The sequence below is a fragment of the Rhea pennata genome, chromosome 4 (genome assembly GCF_028389875.1).
Source record: "Rhea pennata isolate bPtePen1 chromosome 4, bPtePen1.pri, whole genome shotgun sequence".
Lineage (NCBI taxonomy): Eukaryota > Metazoa > Chordata > Aves > Rheiformes > Rheidae > Rhea > Rhea pennata.
Genome location: NC_084666.1, coordinates 63184013 through 63202003, shown reverse-complemented (window position 1 = coordinate 63202003; position 17991 = coordinate 63184013). Strand labels below are relative to the sequence as shown.

Sequence of the window (17991 nt, the reverse complement as noted above, 5' to 3'; positions counted from 1 at the left end):
ACATTTTTTCAAGTTGTAGCTGATGAACTGAGCCCAATTGTTATTTTTATAAGAAATAGCAAAGAAAATTAGCATAATTAGGCTATTATTTCACCATTCTCTCACGTTTCTGAGCTGAATTCAAACAATGCCAAGGTTAATGATGGAGAGAGGGAAACACAGCCCTGCAGGAAGTTGTTACACTACTGTTTTGTACCTCCCAGAACTGGTCCAGATACCTCTTAGAAGTACTCTGTCCTCTCATTAAACACTCTTGTGATGAAAAAGACGTCTGTATGCTCTCCACAGAACAGATGTATCTGTTGCCTTACCAAAATTTCTAATGCATCCAGCTTGAGCTGTCCCAGAAGAATGCCTCAATAATATTTAGGGCATCAATGCCTATTCTTCTAAATCAGATATCCTTCCTTGTAAAGAACTGCCAAGTACAAACCTGTTTTTACGTCTCTTCAGGTTCAGGGCAAAGTTTCTCCAGACCTATTCTATCTATGTTGGCATTTCAAAGGCCCTTAGCACAGTGCTTTACAGTCCTTAGTGGCTTTTGCTCTCACAACAGCCTAGTAAGGTGGTAGGCATAAGACCCATTTCAAAGACAGAAATATCCTCTAAAAAAAAAAAAAATCTGTGTCTGAGCCAGGATGAGAACTGATGAACAACATCGAGTTGTAGTTCAGCGTCCTAGCCACTAGGTCTGATTGATAAAACCAGACAGAGATCTAAGCTCACTCTGTGTAGATGAAAAAGGAAATACTGAATCAACATATTAAACACACTCCATAGGAGGCATTTTCTTCAGAGAGAAGTAAGACCTACTGTGGATTTTCATTTTTTTTTTCACATTTTAGAGTTAATCTCTAAAATATTCTAAAATTCAAGTCTTAAATCCTCTGCTTTAATTACACCAGATTGACTGCTACCTTTCAAGATAAATAGTTTATAGACAAAGAAGTTGTTACTACACTTCTAAACATCACATTTTCACCATTTTCATGTCTGATATGTTGGCACCATGCTTTCAGGACCTAAAAATACATAGTCACGCACAGGGATACAGCACAAGTTAACAGAGCTGTTCGTCCTAAGAACACAAAAAGCTGAAAATAGTACCACAAGGCTATATAAGAATAATAGGAGCCTTCCATAAACTCAGTCACACTCTTACGTACTTTTGATTTCTCCTTTTCCTGTGACATCTGTATCTAAAAACTTCAAAAACATTTTTTTAAATTACAAAAACAGTCTTTCAAGAGTACTTACATGCATCTCATTGTTTAAACAAGAATGTAGAGCTCATTTTTCTTAGACTACTTGTTTGAAAGGCTGTAAGGTATTTATATTCTTCACAATAACTAAAAAATTGTAATTAGGAGCATCATTTTCACACTTTTTGACATATTTTTGCCTAAGAAACGGTCCAGGTCTCCAGAACTCCCTTAAAGGTTGAAATGACTAACAACACTGCTATTTCTATTTGTAATTTTATTTCTGCAGACAAGAGAACATATTTGAAGAACGCTCATTTTCTTCAAGAAGTTATATTTGATGATTGTGGATGAGTGTGGTCTGTGGCTGTGGCTTCTCCCTGCACTGAGCTCTAGTCTGTCACCCCGCAGCACGGGAGATGCTCTACCAGTCGCTCTGCAGACAAGCTGCTGCCTCCCCTTCCTCACTGCCAGCTGCTTGTTCCTACTGCTCTGCTGCCTGCCGAGTTGTGCTCATTCAACTGTTTGCATGGCCCTGCTGTTTAACTGCACTAGTGAGTGATGCAGCTAAGAAGGTCTCTCCTCTGTTTCTTTTCAGATGTATTATTTCCTTGCTTTCAGCCACGTGAGGCCGTGCTGTACTCCAGCGGGGAGATGAAGCATGGGGAAGGCAGGAGCCCTTTCAGCCAGCCTCGACGCTGCAGAATTCATAACGCGGCACTGTGCTCGGAGCAGCTACTTTGCTGTGGGAATTCATTTAAAAGGCACTTAAGACGTTCGTTTGCATCTCAGTACTGAATCCGGCCTTAAGTATGCTTCCTTTAGCAGGTGACAGAAAAGCCCAAGACTAACTCAAAGCACAGAAGTACAATTATAATGTAGTTAAGAACGGTGCGGGAACAGTAACAAAGCAATATTAAGTACCATCCAAGTAAAATATTCGGATCTCCAGTGCTTTCAGTAACAGATATGGATGCTTCTAAAACATACTTAGATAAACAGTTATCATCTCTGCGAGGACACTGGAACATCAAGGATGTAACAAGCCCACCAACAAAAACTTCCTTCTAGCATCGTCCTGCCCAGCTGCTCCTCAGCCTCTCCCTTTCCCACCTCCTGAAGCAGATGGGTTTTGTTGCTCGCCTGCAGGGTCCCTCACCCTTTTTGAAGGTGATGCAGTCCCCCTCAGAGCGGAGGCCAAGCCACAGCAATGTTAAAAAACAAAGAAAGGAAAGGAGGAGGTGAGGCGCACCATATGCCTTTCTCAGTGTGGCGCTCACTTATCCTAAAACCTAGCAGTCAGCAGGACTGAAAGTGCATCATAACGGGGTTCTCTACTTTTCAGTGTGTATGAGTGAAGGCTGTGCTGAGCTCTGCAGTTTTCCTCACTGTTTTTGGCAGAAGAATTTTCTCTGCATAAGTTCACGCATACTTTGAGGTTTGGATTCAGTCCTATCAAAATCTCAACCGAAAATCCGAAAGAATTCCTGTTCCATCTCTAAAAAGAGCCCAACACTAAACCTAACGCACAAACCCAAATCCGGCCTTTCAGACAATCCTAGTGCATCTGATCCAGATGTCTCATTTGGGTTTCCATTTGGGAACATAACCTGAAGCCAGGTCAGTTCAGGGTGATTTAAAAAATGCGCAAATATTTTGCATGGCTCTAAGAAATAATATATCATTTGTGCAGGCTTATATATCCATAAGCAAATGCCTACATGCCTGGGTGGTTATTACTTTCCCATGTGAAGAATTATTGGGAGAGAAATGAAATACATTAAAGTGACAGTTTAAAGTTTTCAGGTCAGGGCAGGTACAATACTCCTTGCATTGGTCTTTCTCCCCCCTTGCAATAAATCCTCCAAAGCAGGGCCAGCCCCTTCAGTGCTCCACTTGTCACTTTTAGGGGCTCCCTGATCTCCCACGCTCTCCTGACACTGCATGGGTTCCTGCAGGTGCTGGCAATGGGCCCGGTGCTGTGCTACTGCTCTGGTCCTCACGTCCCTTCCCTCACGTCCAGAGATTTCCTCATCACAACTCACCTGGCTCCCAAAACCATTTATTTGTCCTTTGTATTGACAAAATTGGAGAGGGAGAAAAAAAAAAAAAGCTGAACTTCTTTCCTTCACATCCGGGACCTCATTAAGCACAAGCAAACAGCGGCATCTCTGCAGGGCTGCGGATCAATGGACACTGTCATCTGGCAATTTTAATCACATTAATACCACAGCAGAGTAAAATCCATCTGCTTCTCCCTTGCTAAAGTGGCAAGGCTCAACACATCTGCCAATTGCTGCAACTACCACTTGGAAGGCTTATTTATGTGTGGATAAAAAAAAAATCAATCTACCACAGCTATTTTCTTCCAGTCCTTCCTCATTTTACCTGAACTCCCTCTCCAGGAAATGCAATTTGATGCCCTAAACCTGCACTCTTTATGATTGGGATTAGCTATATTCAGAGAATCCGGAGGAACACAGCACAAAAGTAATCAATAAAGTGAAGTTTTGTGAGCTAGTGGAAGCACCTGCAACACTTAGAAAACTAATGCCAGGAGTATATTCTTGCAAGCAGTCTTTACAGCACATGAAACAATCAGTGGAGTTAAAGAGGATTATACTTGCAGGGAGAGTCTCTTATACAGAGCACTCAGTGTTACACATGGCCCATCAGGTTTTCGAAAAGAGAAAAAATAAAGAGCAACACTCAGGCTGAAGGGCAGTTGTTCTCCATCACGACCCTAGAAAGATGAAAGAGTAACATAATTTGCTTACAGGGAAAACTGTAAACATACGCTGCTGAAGAACACATAACTTGCCTTTCCAGGAACAGAAAATAGTTTTCAGCTCTATCCACTCTTCTCAGCTTTTCATTTAACTTACAAAGGGTCAATTACAAACCAGTCAATACTAATTGATATCAGTTCTTGCTGTCCTCCACGTGCTGTTACCTGAAGCTACTCCGTGATTATCTAGCATATGGGAGGTAGGAACTTGAAGGAACAATATTTCTTGAGGAAAATGATCATTTCACAAGCAGTAGCTCACTATTCTATCATAAAATAATAGTTGGATTTTTTTTTTTTTTTTTTTTTTTTTTTTTTTTTTTTTTTTTCATCTGAAGATCCCCAGCAGCCTCTGAAAGCTGTATACTCAGTAAGGTATTTTTCTGTCAAGAAACATTTCTTAGTTCTTAGGTATTTTTGTCAGCAAGTGTGGACTGTGGATAAATTACCAAAAAAATTCAATTTTCAGCTTAAGCCCTGCGTTTGGTGCAAAATCTCATAAGAATTAAGGAATCCATTTAAGGATTTCTAAAGTAGCCCATGAGGGATTCATAAGCATAGTGTAGCTCTTAAGTAATCCTTAATGAATGCTTCAGGGGCATTTGAACTTGTTCCTGTGTCATTACTGAAATTATTCTCAGCAGCCAATATTATCTGAAGAAAATTTTAGAATAACTGTAATATTCCTGTGATTTAAATGATAATCCAAAAAAGTGGCATATCTATTTCTGCAGGATAATTTAAAGATTCTTACAGGATCAAATGTATCAAGTTGGTAGAGTAACTGTCATGTACAGCATTGAAATGTATATCCAGGAGTTTGAAATTATCTTACGCAAATAAAGCCAAAAAGTAATAAAGTAAAAGATTTAGAAGAGAATCAAGCCAACCAATGGCGTTAGCAATCACTAAAGCTGTAAAACAGGCAGATAGCAAATTAAGCAAAATCTAAGTTGCGGGGAAAAACTAGCATTTGACAGAATAAAGAAGGCTTAAAGAAGCTAAAAGTTATAATACGGCTTTAATGAGCTGCTGAGATCCATAAATGCAATGGTAATTGCAGGCCCGGAGTCACTGCTCTTCCCTTCTGCTGGTCCTCACCGCGGCTGTTCTCCTACAAGCTCCTCGGGGTCCGGACTCAGGACGCAGAGTGATGGAGCAGCAACCTGGGCGAGCGGCTGACTAGCACAGGCACGAGGAAGCCCTGGTGCTCAGAAGAAGTGTCAGACCTGCGGCGTGGCGGCAGCCTCGCTACGCAGTGCCTCTGCGTCCCTACGTGAGCCGCACCTGAAGGATGCAGAACGCAGAACGCGGAACTGCTGCCACGCAGGGGGCAGACGGGATGTCTGATTTCTTCTGAGTTACCTACTTTCTCTCTAGTGCAGTTCCCTTCTTAAGCTACCAGACACATGTTTTTTATTCTTCAAACATATTTTTCAGACTGCTCTCCATTTAAAATGGAGAGGAGAAGCCTACTCCCACTCGGCCGTGTTCGGAAAATGACATTCATGCTGCGTGGTGGCCCACAAGGACCCATAGGCTGCGACAGGATGATTTGATGAGTAAGGTATAACTCAAAGTGGCAAAAAGAGTGGGAAAGGGAATAGGGGGTAAAATTAGTGTAACAGCTTGTTTTCAAATAAACTCACTTTCCTAAGATGTTCAGCAAAAACAAGCAAGCAAGCAAGCAAAACAAAACAACAAAAAGGAACTTTTTCATGGAAGAAGGACCAGCTTGGCTGAAAAACAAGAGATTTTGGTAGGAATCTTTTAGCCAATCCTACCCATATCTGCTGTAAACTGACAAAAAAATCCAGGTGTCACATGAAACTTTGATTTACTTTTTATAAGGCCTGATTAATCTCTCAGTGAAATTAATTTACTTTCAAAATTAGTTTGGCAGATACAACAGCACAACAGAATCCAGTAAGAGCAGAGCGAATGAAAAGATGAGTTTTCAGGAAAGGATGAGAACATCTTTTGTCATATGGCACCAGCAATAGCTATAATTCTTGGAATAAAGGTATTGTCATGGGATATTCTTCTCAGTTACAATAAATAAGGTATATATTGGAGATATATCTTCTTGACAGTACTACAATTGCTTTTAGTCCATATACTTTTATCACCTCTCTACCTGTTTTTTTAATGCCAACTTGTATTTGTTTTTCAATTTATAAATTCTCCTTACATAGCACTGCTTGTATTTCCCTACTGGGATTACAGTTTAGCTTTCAGAAAGGAAATTTTTCTTCTTAAACTGTTATGTCCCATGCAATGGATTTTTGTCTTTTCTCCAACCATTCTATTTGCTGTTCATCCAATTTCCTACTTTTACTCCAAAATGGTAATTAAATTTTTTCCACTATTCTATTATATAAGAGTAAGTATATAAAAATGAACACAGTTCTATTGAAATAAATGGTTAACTAGGTATATGTTAAGCATGTTACTAACCTAGGCTCTGGAAACTCAGTCATGTTGAGAATATACATTAGTGCACTACAAACACAGGGCATGCTTTACAGTAAATTCTCATGCTTTTAAGTTCATAAAAGAGAAGATAAATAATTCACCTTAAATGTTACTTACTAATCTAATGTTATTTGGCAAATATTCCTCTTTCATTAACTCATTTTCTCTTCAAATGTATTTTCAGAAACCCATATAAAATCTCAGAATATTTAAAGATTTTCGATGGGTTGCTCAGCAACATATCAAATTAAGTTGTTTTTTAACCTTCTTGACAAGACTTTGTGAATGGCAGATCTTGAGATAGGATGTAAATTTGAATCAATTTTCATCCATTTTCATACCTATAAGCATCCTACTTTGATTATATTTCAGAGTCACAAATCCATGCAATTGAAATCCTTTTTAAAACTTATGTTCAGTCCCTTCCATTCTGTTCAGTTGAGGACAGAGTTTTCGATACATATATTCATCTAGGATTATCTTGTTGGTAGCTCTCTGCAGAACAAATCATGTACCTTTCTGTAAGACGTTGTTGTGCTTGCAGTAACAAATACTGCAATTACAGCAGTCTCATAAAAAAAAGTGAGCCATATTCTTCCAGTGAGACTTTGTAGGTTTGTCTTTCAAATACAAGACATACTGCTGCTGGGATACTTTGCTTTCAAGGCTCCTATCAGTTTTGCTGTGTATGTGGCAAACAGATAGTGACTTATCAGCTATGTTTGATAGCATTCCTACTACTTTGAGGAAGAATCACTTTTAGAAACTCCTGTATTGTCATTAATTAATTTTCAGCATTCCTCCAAAACATAGCTGAATTAGCATTGGAGGCTGAATGGTGTCAGATGATGATAATAATACTATTACTGCGTGGTTTGGCTAGACAAAAAGGCCGCACTCCATCAGTCTTGGTTAGGTTTAGCCTCTCTCTGCAAATGCCTGTATCTCATCAGTTATTTTGGCTTCTTCCTCTCATGTATCGACATGTGAATATTCCTTAGGGAAGACAACATTTTGTGATTATTAGTTACAGCCAAGATCCTGATTCTTCTATTGGTAGTACTTTAAGAACGGAGACTGAGTGAAAATGGTGCCATGCTGTTGTCTTGTGTGAAGACAAGGCAATCAAATACATGTTTAAGCTCTTTGATAGCAAGGCTACCCATACACAGACTGCAAGGCCTACAAAAGGAATTACAAAAATCCAGCTGAGATGTAATGAAAACTAGAATTAACGACTTCATATCCCTCCGTGAGAGTCCTGTTCCCAGCTTTGCTGATTCCCAGAGATGCCAGCATGGTACTTTTGATATTCTGTAACTAAAAAATTCTTTGGTGTCAATGATGACCCTTACCTGATTTTCAAAGTGGCACAGAATATGGAACTGGCAACTCCAATTAGTCATGTTTTCTCAGATTTTAACCCCAGGAAATATTTAGAAATGCAGAGCTGACTGTTGCCTGGATGTGTAGGTGAATCAGCACTTGGGGTCTTATGAGACTGAAAAGCAAACTCTTGTGTCAGCCTCCTAACGCTGGATTCCCACTGACGGGAAGCGGCGCACGTCCCAGGGCTGCGCCCACCGCACCTCAGCGCAGAGCTGCGCTGAGTACGAACACCCTGCTCCCTTCGTTAAAGTGCATAAAGTGAAGAAAGAAGACTGAAATCACTTCAGGCAACAACAAATCTTCAGTGCTTGAATCAGGTCAACAAGAGTGCCAGGAAAGAAGAAAAAAGGCCCTGAACTAATTTCTCAGCAGAAGAGTTTAAAAAATTATGGTTTCATGGTGGTTGCAAAACAAGAAGAAAAATTTGCTGTCATTGCTCTTATAAAAATTTTCACTGAGAAGTGATAAACCTCTTCCTGAGACAATATGTTTGAAAACAGAAGATGCTTCCAAAGGGAAATGAAGCTGCTTTTCTGTCTCAGAAATCCTGCTGGTGGCCAGTATTGACATAAAATTCACTCTTGACCGAACTCCTGAATTCTCAGCAAGCTCAGTAGGGTGGTGTAGTTGTTTTGTTTATTTATAAGCATGGCAAGTTTCCTGCTGTTGCTGCTACCACATTTAAATGATCTTGGCAAGAAAAAGGCATACGGGAGACATTCTGAAGAAGGACCATGTCATTGCCTGGCAGACAATTGCCTTTTTTTAAGTCTAGAACACATTTTTCCAGCCTCTACTAAGTGTTACTATTTCTGAGGATACTCAAAGCAGGTAAAATGGTAGGACTTATAGGAGAAACGTAAACAAGTGCTCTAAAAAATGTCTTACACCAACCTTGAGACAGAATACTCAAAGATCCCTGGACAGATATTTCTTCCTCAGTACAATCACTCAAGGCAGATACATACATTATGCAGAATTTCTGAAAGCTATAGTAAAAGTCATAGCATTTCCACAGACTAGAAAACTAAAGCGAAAGTCCTTTCAAAGTTAAGGGGTGTTTTCCTAGTGCTACAGTAAGTCTATAGGCAGAACAACAGCTTCCACATTGACCTTCAGAGGAAGCAGAAATGTCTTTCAGGCCAAGCATAAACAGCTAGTTATGCGAGGAGTCAGGAAGAACAAAAAAAGACTCAAGCTAGTTGGAAAGTTTGCAGTATTTGAAGTCTAGTTAGTACAACTGGCTAGGAGAGTCAGTAAGGCTGGAAGGGACTGATGGCCCCAGAAAGGGCGCTGGGAGTGAAACACCAGGAAGCAGATGTTCCAATTTACACTTTTTATAAGAACTCTCCAGCTCCGGTTTTAATGAATACTCTGCATTTCCACTCTTTTCCAGTCAAGAGGTCAGGGTTTGTTTTTGTTTGTTTGCTTGTTTTGTACGGGATTGCATGTTACTGTAAAGGCTGCTGAAGACTCATGTTCAACCTTACTATAAGATTGTGGGTCATCTTCTCCCCTCTCTGCTTCACTCTTCTGCATATTAGCCTGATGCCCAGAAGATGCACAGATCTTACACCTCTCCTAGAGCTGTCATTCTACAAAAAGCCCCTGTACCTAAATATCAAATGCAGGTATTTAGTGTCGTAAAAATGGAAAGAAAGTTCTGTACCTTGGGGTGTTCTTGCCATAAATATAAAGCTCTAGTTTTCCAAATGCAGCTATACGTTTTTTACAATTCACTGGTCCCCACTAGCAAGTCCAGCAACTTAAAAGCTCAGTGTTTCCACATCTTGCCTTTCTGTTCTTCTCTCTCCTTTCCACCCCTGCTGTCTCATTTCCAATGTACAAAGTTTAGGGAATGTCACTGGAGCTGTGGTATTGAAGTGGAAGGAGGAAGCAAATACTAAAATTATGAATCCCTTGCAGACTGCACTCTCCTGGCAACTGCTTCATGCCTCTACAAGCAGAGCTCAGCCCTAATGCCTGAACTGCAGGGCACAGGGAGAGGTGGTCACTGGGGTAGGTTCACCCTACCTACTGGTTCACCTTCTCACTTCAAAAATATGACATCCACATAATGCAGGTCACACATTAGATATTTCTTATGATGCTAGTGGGAAATGTCACTTAGCAAGTAATTAACATGTTGATTTTGGTCTGAATGTTTTCAGGCCATCTAGACAACACTTCCTCAATGCAGTTTATATTCCTGCTGTTTCTTGATTAGAACAGGTGCTTATGATTTTGGGAGGAGATAAAAAATTAAAAAAAAACAAAACCCACACTGTGAATTTCAACCATAGATCTGTCTCAGGTAATGTGATTTTAGAAATCATCAGAGTGATCTTCTGCAAAGGACAGTTCTGAAATCATGCTACCTTTCCTCAGATTGGGAATTAAAATACAATTGCTTTACATGTCAACTCATTTCCAACAGCTATGTTTTATTGAAAGTGTAATTATAGTATGTATTTTGGGACCCAGATGGCTACAAATCACTTTACAAACTGATCCACAAAAGAAATGCCATCCACAAACCAGTTCAACAGTTGCTGAAATTCAGCTGTAGCTAGAACGAAAGATGGCAATTGCTTACAGGACCTTAAGAGCACAATGACGCTATGTTAGACAGATAGCGAGAAACATAGCACCAAATGGAACTGGAGGGAAATTATAAATATGCACAGTGTTAAAATTTGTCTAGAATTCTCGAAGTTCTGTCTGCACTAAGATGCTTTCTTTTTAAGGAAACTATGAATTATTAAAATCAAGCCAACATAATCTAAAGTTTTATTGTTAGTGTGTCCCGGCTGGATGAGGCAACTTAAAATAAATTTCTGCTGGAGTTTTAGAAAGTGCCAATGTGATAGAACTATTTTGGAGAAAAAAGTAAAAGAGCAAAGAAAACCAAACACTAGTCTCCATTCCTGCTTATTTTCCTCGTAGAAACTCCCAGGTCAAACTATTTCTGTCCTGTGAAAAATCACCCACCATTCACTGCTGCTCAGTGAGCAAACCTGTCTTACGTACTTGTGAACTAATATAATCAGCAATTATTTTACTGATACTATAAAAAGATAAAGGTATCAGTGTTTGACATTGGTTTACAAATTGCTTCCACAGTGTAGTGTGAAGTATTACTATAAAATCCTCAATTCTGTGTACTGAATGTTGTTGGTAAATTGTGTCAATATTCTGTGTGTTTGTAGAGGGCTATTATTATTAGCATTTCTTCATGTGTTTACTTATCTTCAGCCTCATTAAAAATGAGTATGTCAAACAGATAAAATGAAATTCAGGTGAGTCAGTTTTACTCCTGACTTCAGAAACTATAAAGAATCTGAACCTGGCTTTCCCCATACTCAGTGACACAGCGGCAACACGACACTAATGAGCTGGGCACCACAGCCTTTCCTGTGGATCCAGCCTTTTGCGATATGCACAAGCTCTTCATGACGGAATAACCAACACCCAGATTCTGATCTCATTTACAGTAGCCTAATTTACCTGTCATCGAGGTAGTTACTCTAGGTTTACCTCACTGTAATGGAAATCAGAGTCTTCACTAAATATTCTCTATATACACCTATATAAATGTCATGCTAACTAGTAAGTGAGAACAAGCTTAATATCTTAATGGGATTATTTCCATTTTTAGCTTGCCTGGTAAATTTGGTGCAATGATATTATGTGCTTTCTCTCATTTCCTCACTTTACCTTCACCTTTGCTATTCAAGAGAGTTATTAATTTCTGTCCTTATCAAATGTCATACAATCTGGGAAGTCAAAGAGGACCATTTCAATGGTTCAACCCTGAATGACAAAACTAAAGAAATGCCATTTCTGGATGATCTTCTGGTCATATTAACACTCTTTTTAGGGCTGAAGAACCCCAAGCTCTTTTCACAGACTATTGACAAAAGCTCTTGGTGCAAAGAAATGCCTACCTGAAGACGGCAAGGCTCAGGGACCAGAGCACTAGTGGTTTCCTCAGTTCAAATTTTGCTCGTTTGTTCATTAGGTGCCGACCACCAAATATAAAGGCAGCATACAGAGCTGAAAATAGGAATGATTTCTTCCTGCAAAACAAAAACAAAAAACAGCTGTTAAATATTTAATTACTATTCATTGTATAGCAGAGTCACATCTGTATGTAACTGTCAAGTGCTTGGAGTCTCCTTGAAAGGAAACTCTTCTGAAGATGCTCCTGCAGCCTAGTAGAGATTATTGTTATCATATAAACCTACGTCCCTGTGCATACGTCCAGGTATTCTTACTGTAGGCAAAGCTGACCTTGGGGAAGCTTTTCCTGAAAAAAGAACAGCAAAATTTGGCTTCCCTTCTTTCCCAATTTATGAAGACTGACCTTCTGTGAAGAATAGTATAGCTGTGACAAAGCCTGTGTGGGTCCTTTGCCTAGATACACTTCTAAAAGCAAAACATGGCTGACATTTGGACCAGCTGATTGGGTTTTGTGGCTCAGTCACCATTTTTGTATCATATATTGTTTCCTGCAGGCTTCTTGCTAACTGGCATTTTTTCCCCATTATTTCCTCAAAGAAGACTTTTAAGTATCTTCAGCATTTGCAACACAATATGGAGAGACTCATAAAAAGCAGAGCGCCACCAACTAGAGGTCAATAGCTGTATTATGCCGCCATCCTACTGTGTGGAATCGCCCTGTTTTAAGTCCTTTTTGCAAGTGCTGGTTCACTCTATATAGGAAATCCAATGAATCTGCAGAAAAGGTCAAGCACTGCTCTGTTAAGGAACTTCAGTGATACTGTTGGAATTGCAAGCTTCATTTTTAGAACTGCCTGATAGTAGCTCTGCTCAGCAATGATCAGCAGCAAGCATCTGAACTCTGGCATTGTAATTCGTTATAAATCTACATTACAGGTCAAAAATAATAGATTCAGTCTGGGATCCCTTCCCACACATCATAATATCACAGTGGCTAATACTTAATGATGCACAACATTAATGGTGGCCTAACTGGGCGGGTATATATTTAGGAATAGATTTTTCTCTCCAGAATCTATTTTTACCTATACCAGTATTAGTGGAGTATCTAAGAAAAGCTGTAGCTGTGTATTTGTTGCTGTATTAGTACAAGGAAAGTACATGCAGCCCTCTGCAGAGATAAATGAATTTGCATAAGGATGAAAGCGAAGTAGCAGCATCAGTCCAGAAGACAAGCACAAACATAGGTGGTCTAATTGTGGTGGCAACGCTTATTACAACTGGCTTTCGAAAACCACATAGTCTGGGCCCTTAATTGTCTCTTACTAAAGAAAAAAAAATTAATTTTCACTTCTGTGTTCTTAACTTCCACAGTGAGGAAAGAGACTTTATCACCACACTTAATAGCATGGAAATAGCAACCGATACCGAGCTGCGTGCTTCTCGCCCTGGCTGAGGGCAGTGCGGTCAGCGACTGTCATCGGGCAGGCAGAGGAGGTCTGTGTTGAGCCGGTCCCCGCAAGGACGCCCAAGCACGCGAGACCCGTGCAGGAGGCCTTGCCGGTGCAGAGACCGCAAGGCAGCACCGCTGGGCAGCTGCCGGCAGGACACGGGCAGGCAGGCTGGCAGGGAAGGATGTCGGGGTTTAAGACCAGTAGCTAGAAACGTTTCATGGGAAGGAGGGAAGGCAGGAAGCAGTTTGATCCAATTCTGGATCAAACACAACCAAGATTTCAAAATGAAAAAAACCATCAGTCTGATTCAGTTATCCATTCAGGTCTGTGCTCAATTTGACTCTCTCCTTCCTGGGCAATACCCCCTATATATTTACATCAAATGACAGTTCACTTTGGTTCTTATTACTAAAATTATTCTTTTGAGTTTAGTCAGTTGAAAGAGGTTTGTTATACTAAATGTTTAATATTATACTAATTAAACTACATTATACTACATAATATACAGTATACATTCCTATATATAGTAATTATACTACATTCAACATTGTACTAATTAGAACAGATAATTTTTAGGTCACTTTTAACAGCTTTGCTCAGCATTATTTGCGAAGATGGTAATTGTTATTGCAGCTGTATCCAGCTCTGTATTGGTGGTGGCAGACATGAGACGATGTGACTGCTCTCGCGCTGTGAACTGCGGAGAGCAGCTGCCGGCAGTGTTAGGCAAGGAGGGATGCAGTACTGCTACCTCCTGTCAGAGGCACGCGCAGTACTGCAGAAAGACAAGGCTGATTTTGAAAGCAAGTCTCTTCTTTGACAAGTTCTGACACGTTCTGACACCTTTCACTTTTGGCATGAAAAGGCCTTTGAATTTCCCTCTCTTTGCAGCATAATAACGACTAAAAGGACTGGGTAGTCCAGATGATACAGTTATAAAGGGGCAGCAGAGGTTTGTACTTTTAAGATGATCTGTTTAACTGCATTAGATCGGTATTAACCAGCTTCCTACCAGTGATTTTTTCACGGCTTTTGTTAAAGGTTCATGACTACACTCTGGTTCCTAGTGATCGGTGCTACAAAGCAATGGCAATCTGACAACATTCACTTATATCTGACATAGTTTCAGCCAAAGGAGTCTAGTACCAGATAAGCATTTTTAAAGATAAAGTTTTGGAGTAGTTCCAGAGCTCTGTAATGTTTCATTACTATTATCTGAAGAGAAACTAAATACAACAGAACAACAACAAAATAATTTATCTTGAAACTAAGAAGTCTCCCTAAGGAATTCCTTAGCGAAGATTCACATCCAATAACTCCAATGTTAACACATTCATATGTTTGTCTTCAATTCCGTTCTGCAGGGTAACACAGTAGGCATAAAGACAAGGCTGCCAAATCCTCTACATCTTTCTGGCGTTTCTGTTTCTCACAGTTGTCTCCCACCTTCCTACATTTTCAGACTTCAGCCACTAAGTACTATCTATATTGAATACAACTCTATGTTGCACTGCAGAAAATTGCCAGTTCTTTTGCCCCAAAAAGCGAGGCAGGCGAATTTTCTAGAGAACATGTAAAATGCTCTGCTCCGTCTGGGTGTTACTACAAAAAAGGATGACAGAGTTTGGGGCTAAGGGCTGAAAATGTGAGGTGGCTCTTTGGAGACTGGAGAGCAGAGGTGGCCTTAAGAAGCAAGGGGACAAGCAAAAGCAGCTGACAGTGAGGGGAAAACAGAAAAGAAAGAATGAATGGTAACTATGGGAGGCTGACAGCTATGAGAGACGTGAAGCTGGGACTAGAGGAAGGGAAGGAGCCTTGAAGTGTGGGAGCAGGAAGACAAGAAGCACATGGATAGGGGAATACTAAAAGAGGGCTATGTACAAAAAAGAAAGTATTTAAGTGCCTTAATTCTGCATTACTCCAACACTGAAATGAAAAGCAATGGCTCAGCTGCAGTTTCATGGCAGAACTGTCCAAGCTCATGGGCAGCTGCTTGTTTCCTTTTGCAGCATATGGAGCATGAGACATTTTTGTTGTGTCCACAACTAGGACCTTATATAAAGGAGAAACAAGGCATTGATTTCGCCCAAAGTTCTGCTTAAACATCATCAGGACTTTGAAAGAAAATGTTTTTCTCATTAAGCCTCTGGAAGGTTGAACATGGGTACAGCAACAAACTCAAACTACCTACACTGAAGGTAGTTTTGATCACTCTCTTAGAGAAATCCTGTAGATGGTATTATCACCTGGGTCACAGTTCGTAGCGTCTGATTCTCCCTTTCCATTGTGTACACCGAAGATGGGTGTTTTGTCTATCCAAGGTCTGATGGACAAAGGTTTAGACACTGGTATGCATTTTAGAAGCTTAAATCCCTTATCAAGTCTAGCCCTAAGGAAGTGGAAACGAGACAAGAAAAAAAAGGAAAAAGATTAAGAATTGAGAAGAGGGAGGCAGAAAATTGGGGAAGAAAGATGGAGAAAATCCATTCCACCAGAAACAAAGCTTCTTATCATTCACAGGCAGAAGTCTTACCCAGTGGAGCCCGTTCCAGCATCAAGAAGTGGCAAAGAGGGATCAGTCATCTGGCTTAAGGCAGCGAAATGACACACGCAAAAAGACAACAAATTAATGTTGAAAGAAGTCAATGGTAAATGGAAAGGTCGGGAGTATGAAAACTTGTCTCCCCTCCCAGAAATATGTAATTCATAAAATACTGAATGTATAAAAATTACCACAGCATTCCAACAATAACAGACCCAAACCTTACAGTGAGCCTCATACAAAACAGTGCAAGACATTCTGGCATCTCTGATGTAATGTGAAATAGCCCCGAATATTGCAGTGCCTCTGAAGGAGGTGTTTTCAGCCCATATGCACTGTTGTCATTTTTTCCCCCTGAAAATAGCTGCCTGAGTCATTACTGTAGAGTTATCTAATGTTAATGACTAAACTTATAGAGACATAGATATACAATATAAAATCTAGTATTTCCATAGGAATTTCTTTAATTGTTAAGGAAAAACCTTATAGAAACTCACAAAGGACAACCTTTGCATAGATCTTTTAACTATCCCATAATGTGTAATAAAGGATTATCCCCATAATGGCATTCTATAGCAATAGTGAAAAACTGGAAGAGTGTTATCTATTTTTGTTACGTTCTGCAGGTTTTTAGAGACTTTTTTTCCAAGATGTATTTACTTTCCATATGCTGAGCTCATTCTTAAACTCATTAGCACTTCTGCATAGGCTATTAAGGGAGCAGAACAGGTAAAATAAGCACTGTAGTAGCCAGAGGAGAATGCTTCTGTCAAGTAAACAGGCAATTTCAGACTCCTGATGTTTTTCTGCTGGCATCTTTCATCACTGTTTCATTTAATTCTAGAAAAATAAAGATTTTACTGAAAAAGAGAAAAGAAAAAATGAGGATGCTTGGTAAGATACTTTTTCTACAGGTTTCTCCTAGCTTTCAACAGGAAACAACAACCAATTGTGTTTATAATTGAAAAATTGAACTTAAAACTCTAATTTAAATGCTTGAACTGAACCCATGTGAATAACACAGCATAGCCATGTATGTGTTTCACAAGCATTTAACAAGCAGCGGCTGTTAGCCCTGGCAAAGTTACTTTCTCTTTGATGCTTATTTAAAAATCACACATTCAGTATGTATAAAAGAAGTGTGAAAATGCTTCACAGTCTCTCAGTGTTTCTACTTCTGAAATACTGTCAAAGCAAACCTTTCTCTCTCTTCTCAGATACAATGACAAAACCACCAAGAAGAGATCCAATATGTGGATATGACAGATTTGCATATGAAAATATGACCTACACTGCTGGATTTGATTAGCATTTCTGCAGTTATTTCCTGTTGCCCATAATAGCCTTAATCATTGAGAAAGAGGAAAATGCAAAAAAGGAAGACCAGTCTGATGCACGTAGTCTGATGCTACAGCTAAATATCCCTTGACATTTCTATTCAGAGCAGCAGCAACGAACATCACACACACATGGGTGGGTGATTCACCGGTGACGTTCTTTCACGTAATGGGCTGCCGGAGTGCGAGAGAGTCAACAGGGATTTGGTTCGTACTGATCGGCTGACTGATCTGGTATCTAAAGTCTGCCTTTCAGAGCCTGCTCAGACCTTCAGCATCTTTGTGACAAACACGTAAGATGCACGGAGGGCTGGGATGCTCCTCCAAGGTCGGGGCAGCTCTCTTGGCACTCCTTTCTGTGCTGGCAGCAAGAAAAGCAGAGGCCAGGCCTATGAATCAAGTCCCAGACAGGGTCTGCTATCCCCCTGCCTCTGCCCTTTCACTGCGATCCTGCTCTCATCACCACATTTATGTCATTACTGTAGTAGCTGCATTATTGGTTTGACTCCTCAACCCAAGGGCTCAGTCCTGCCAAATATTCTCAGGCAGTATTCTGGCACAGCGAGGGCTGTTGTACTGCAAATTTAGGATTTTTCAGTAGTAGAGAGAAGGACTTGAGGACATACAGAGAGACCTAGCAGAACTTGATGACTGGAGTCGCAGAAAAGCAGTTGAGTTTAACGAGAACAAGTCATGGCGACTTCTGTGGACACTGTCAGTTTTGAATAACTTGCCATTTTATGTCTTGTAGGGGCACCTCTGCTCTCAACAGGAGCACCATGTGCACTAATAGTTTACTTTAGGCTAGAAGTAGCCCTAGTCCTCCACTAGCCTGTCCACC

General features: G+C 40.1%; 1 protein-coding gene across 2 annotated transcripts in view; it reads right to left on the bottom strand.

Moving 5' to 3' along the window:
• Positions 1-17991, bottom strand: part of ELOVL6 (ELOVL fatty acid elongase 6) — an 80705-nt gene that overhangs the window by 17251 nt on the left and 45463 nt on the right. For both annotated transcript variants that reach the window (XM_062574120.1, XM_062574121.1), the window contains exon 2: positions 11802-11933. In XM_062574120.1, coding sequence (XP_062430104.1) covers positions 11802-11933 — 132 coding nt within the window. The remainder of the gene's footprint in view (positions 1-11801; positions 11934-17991) is intronic.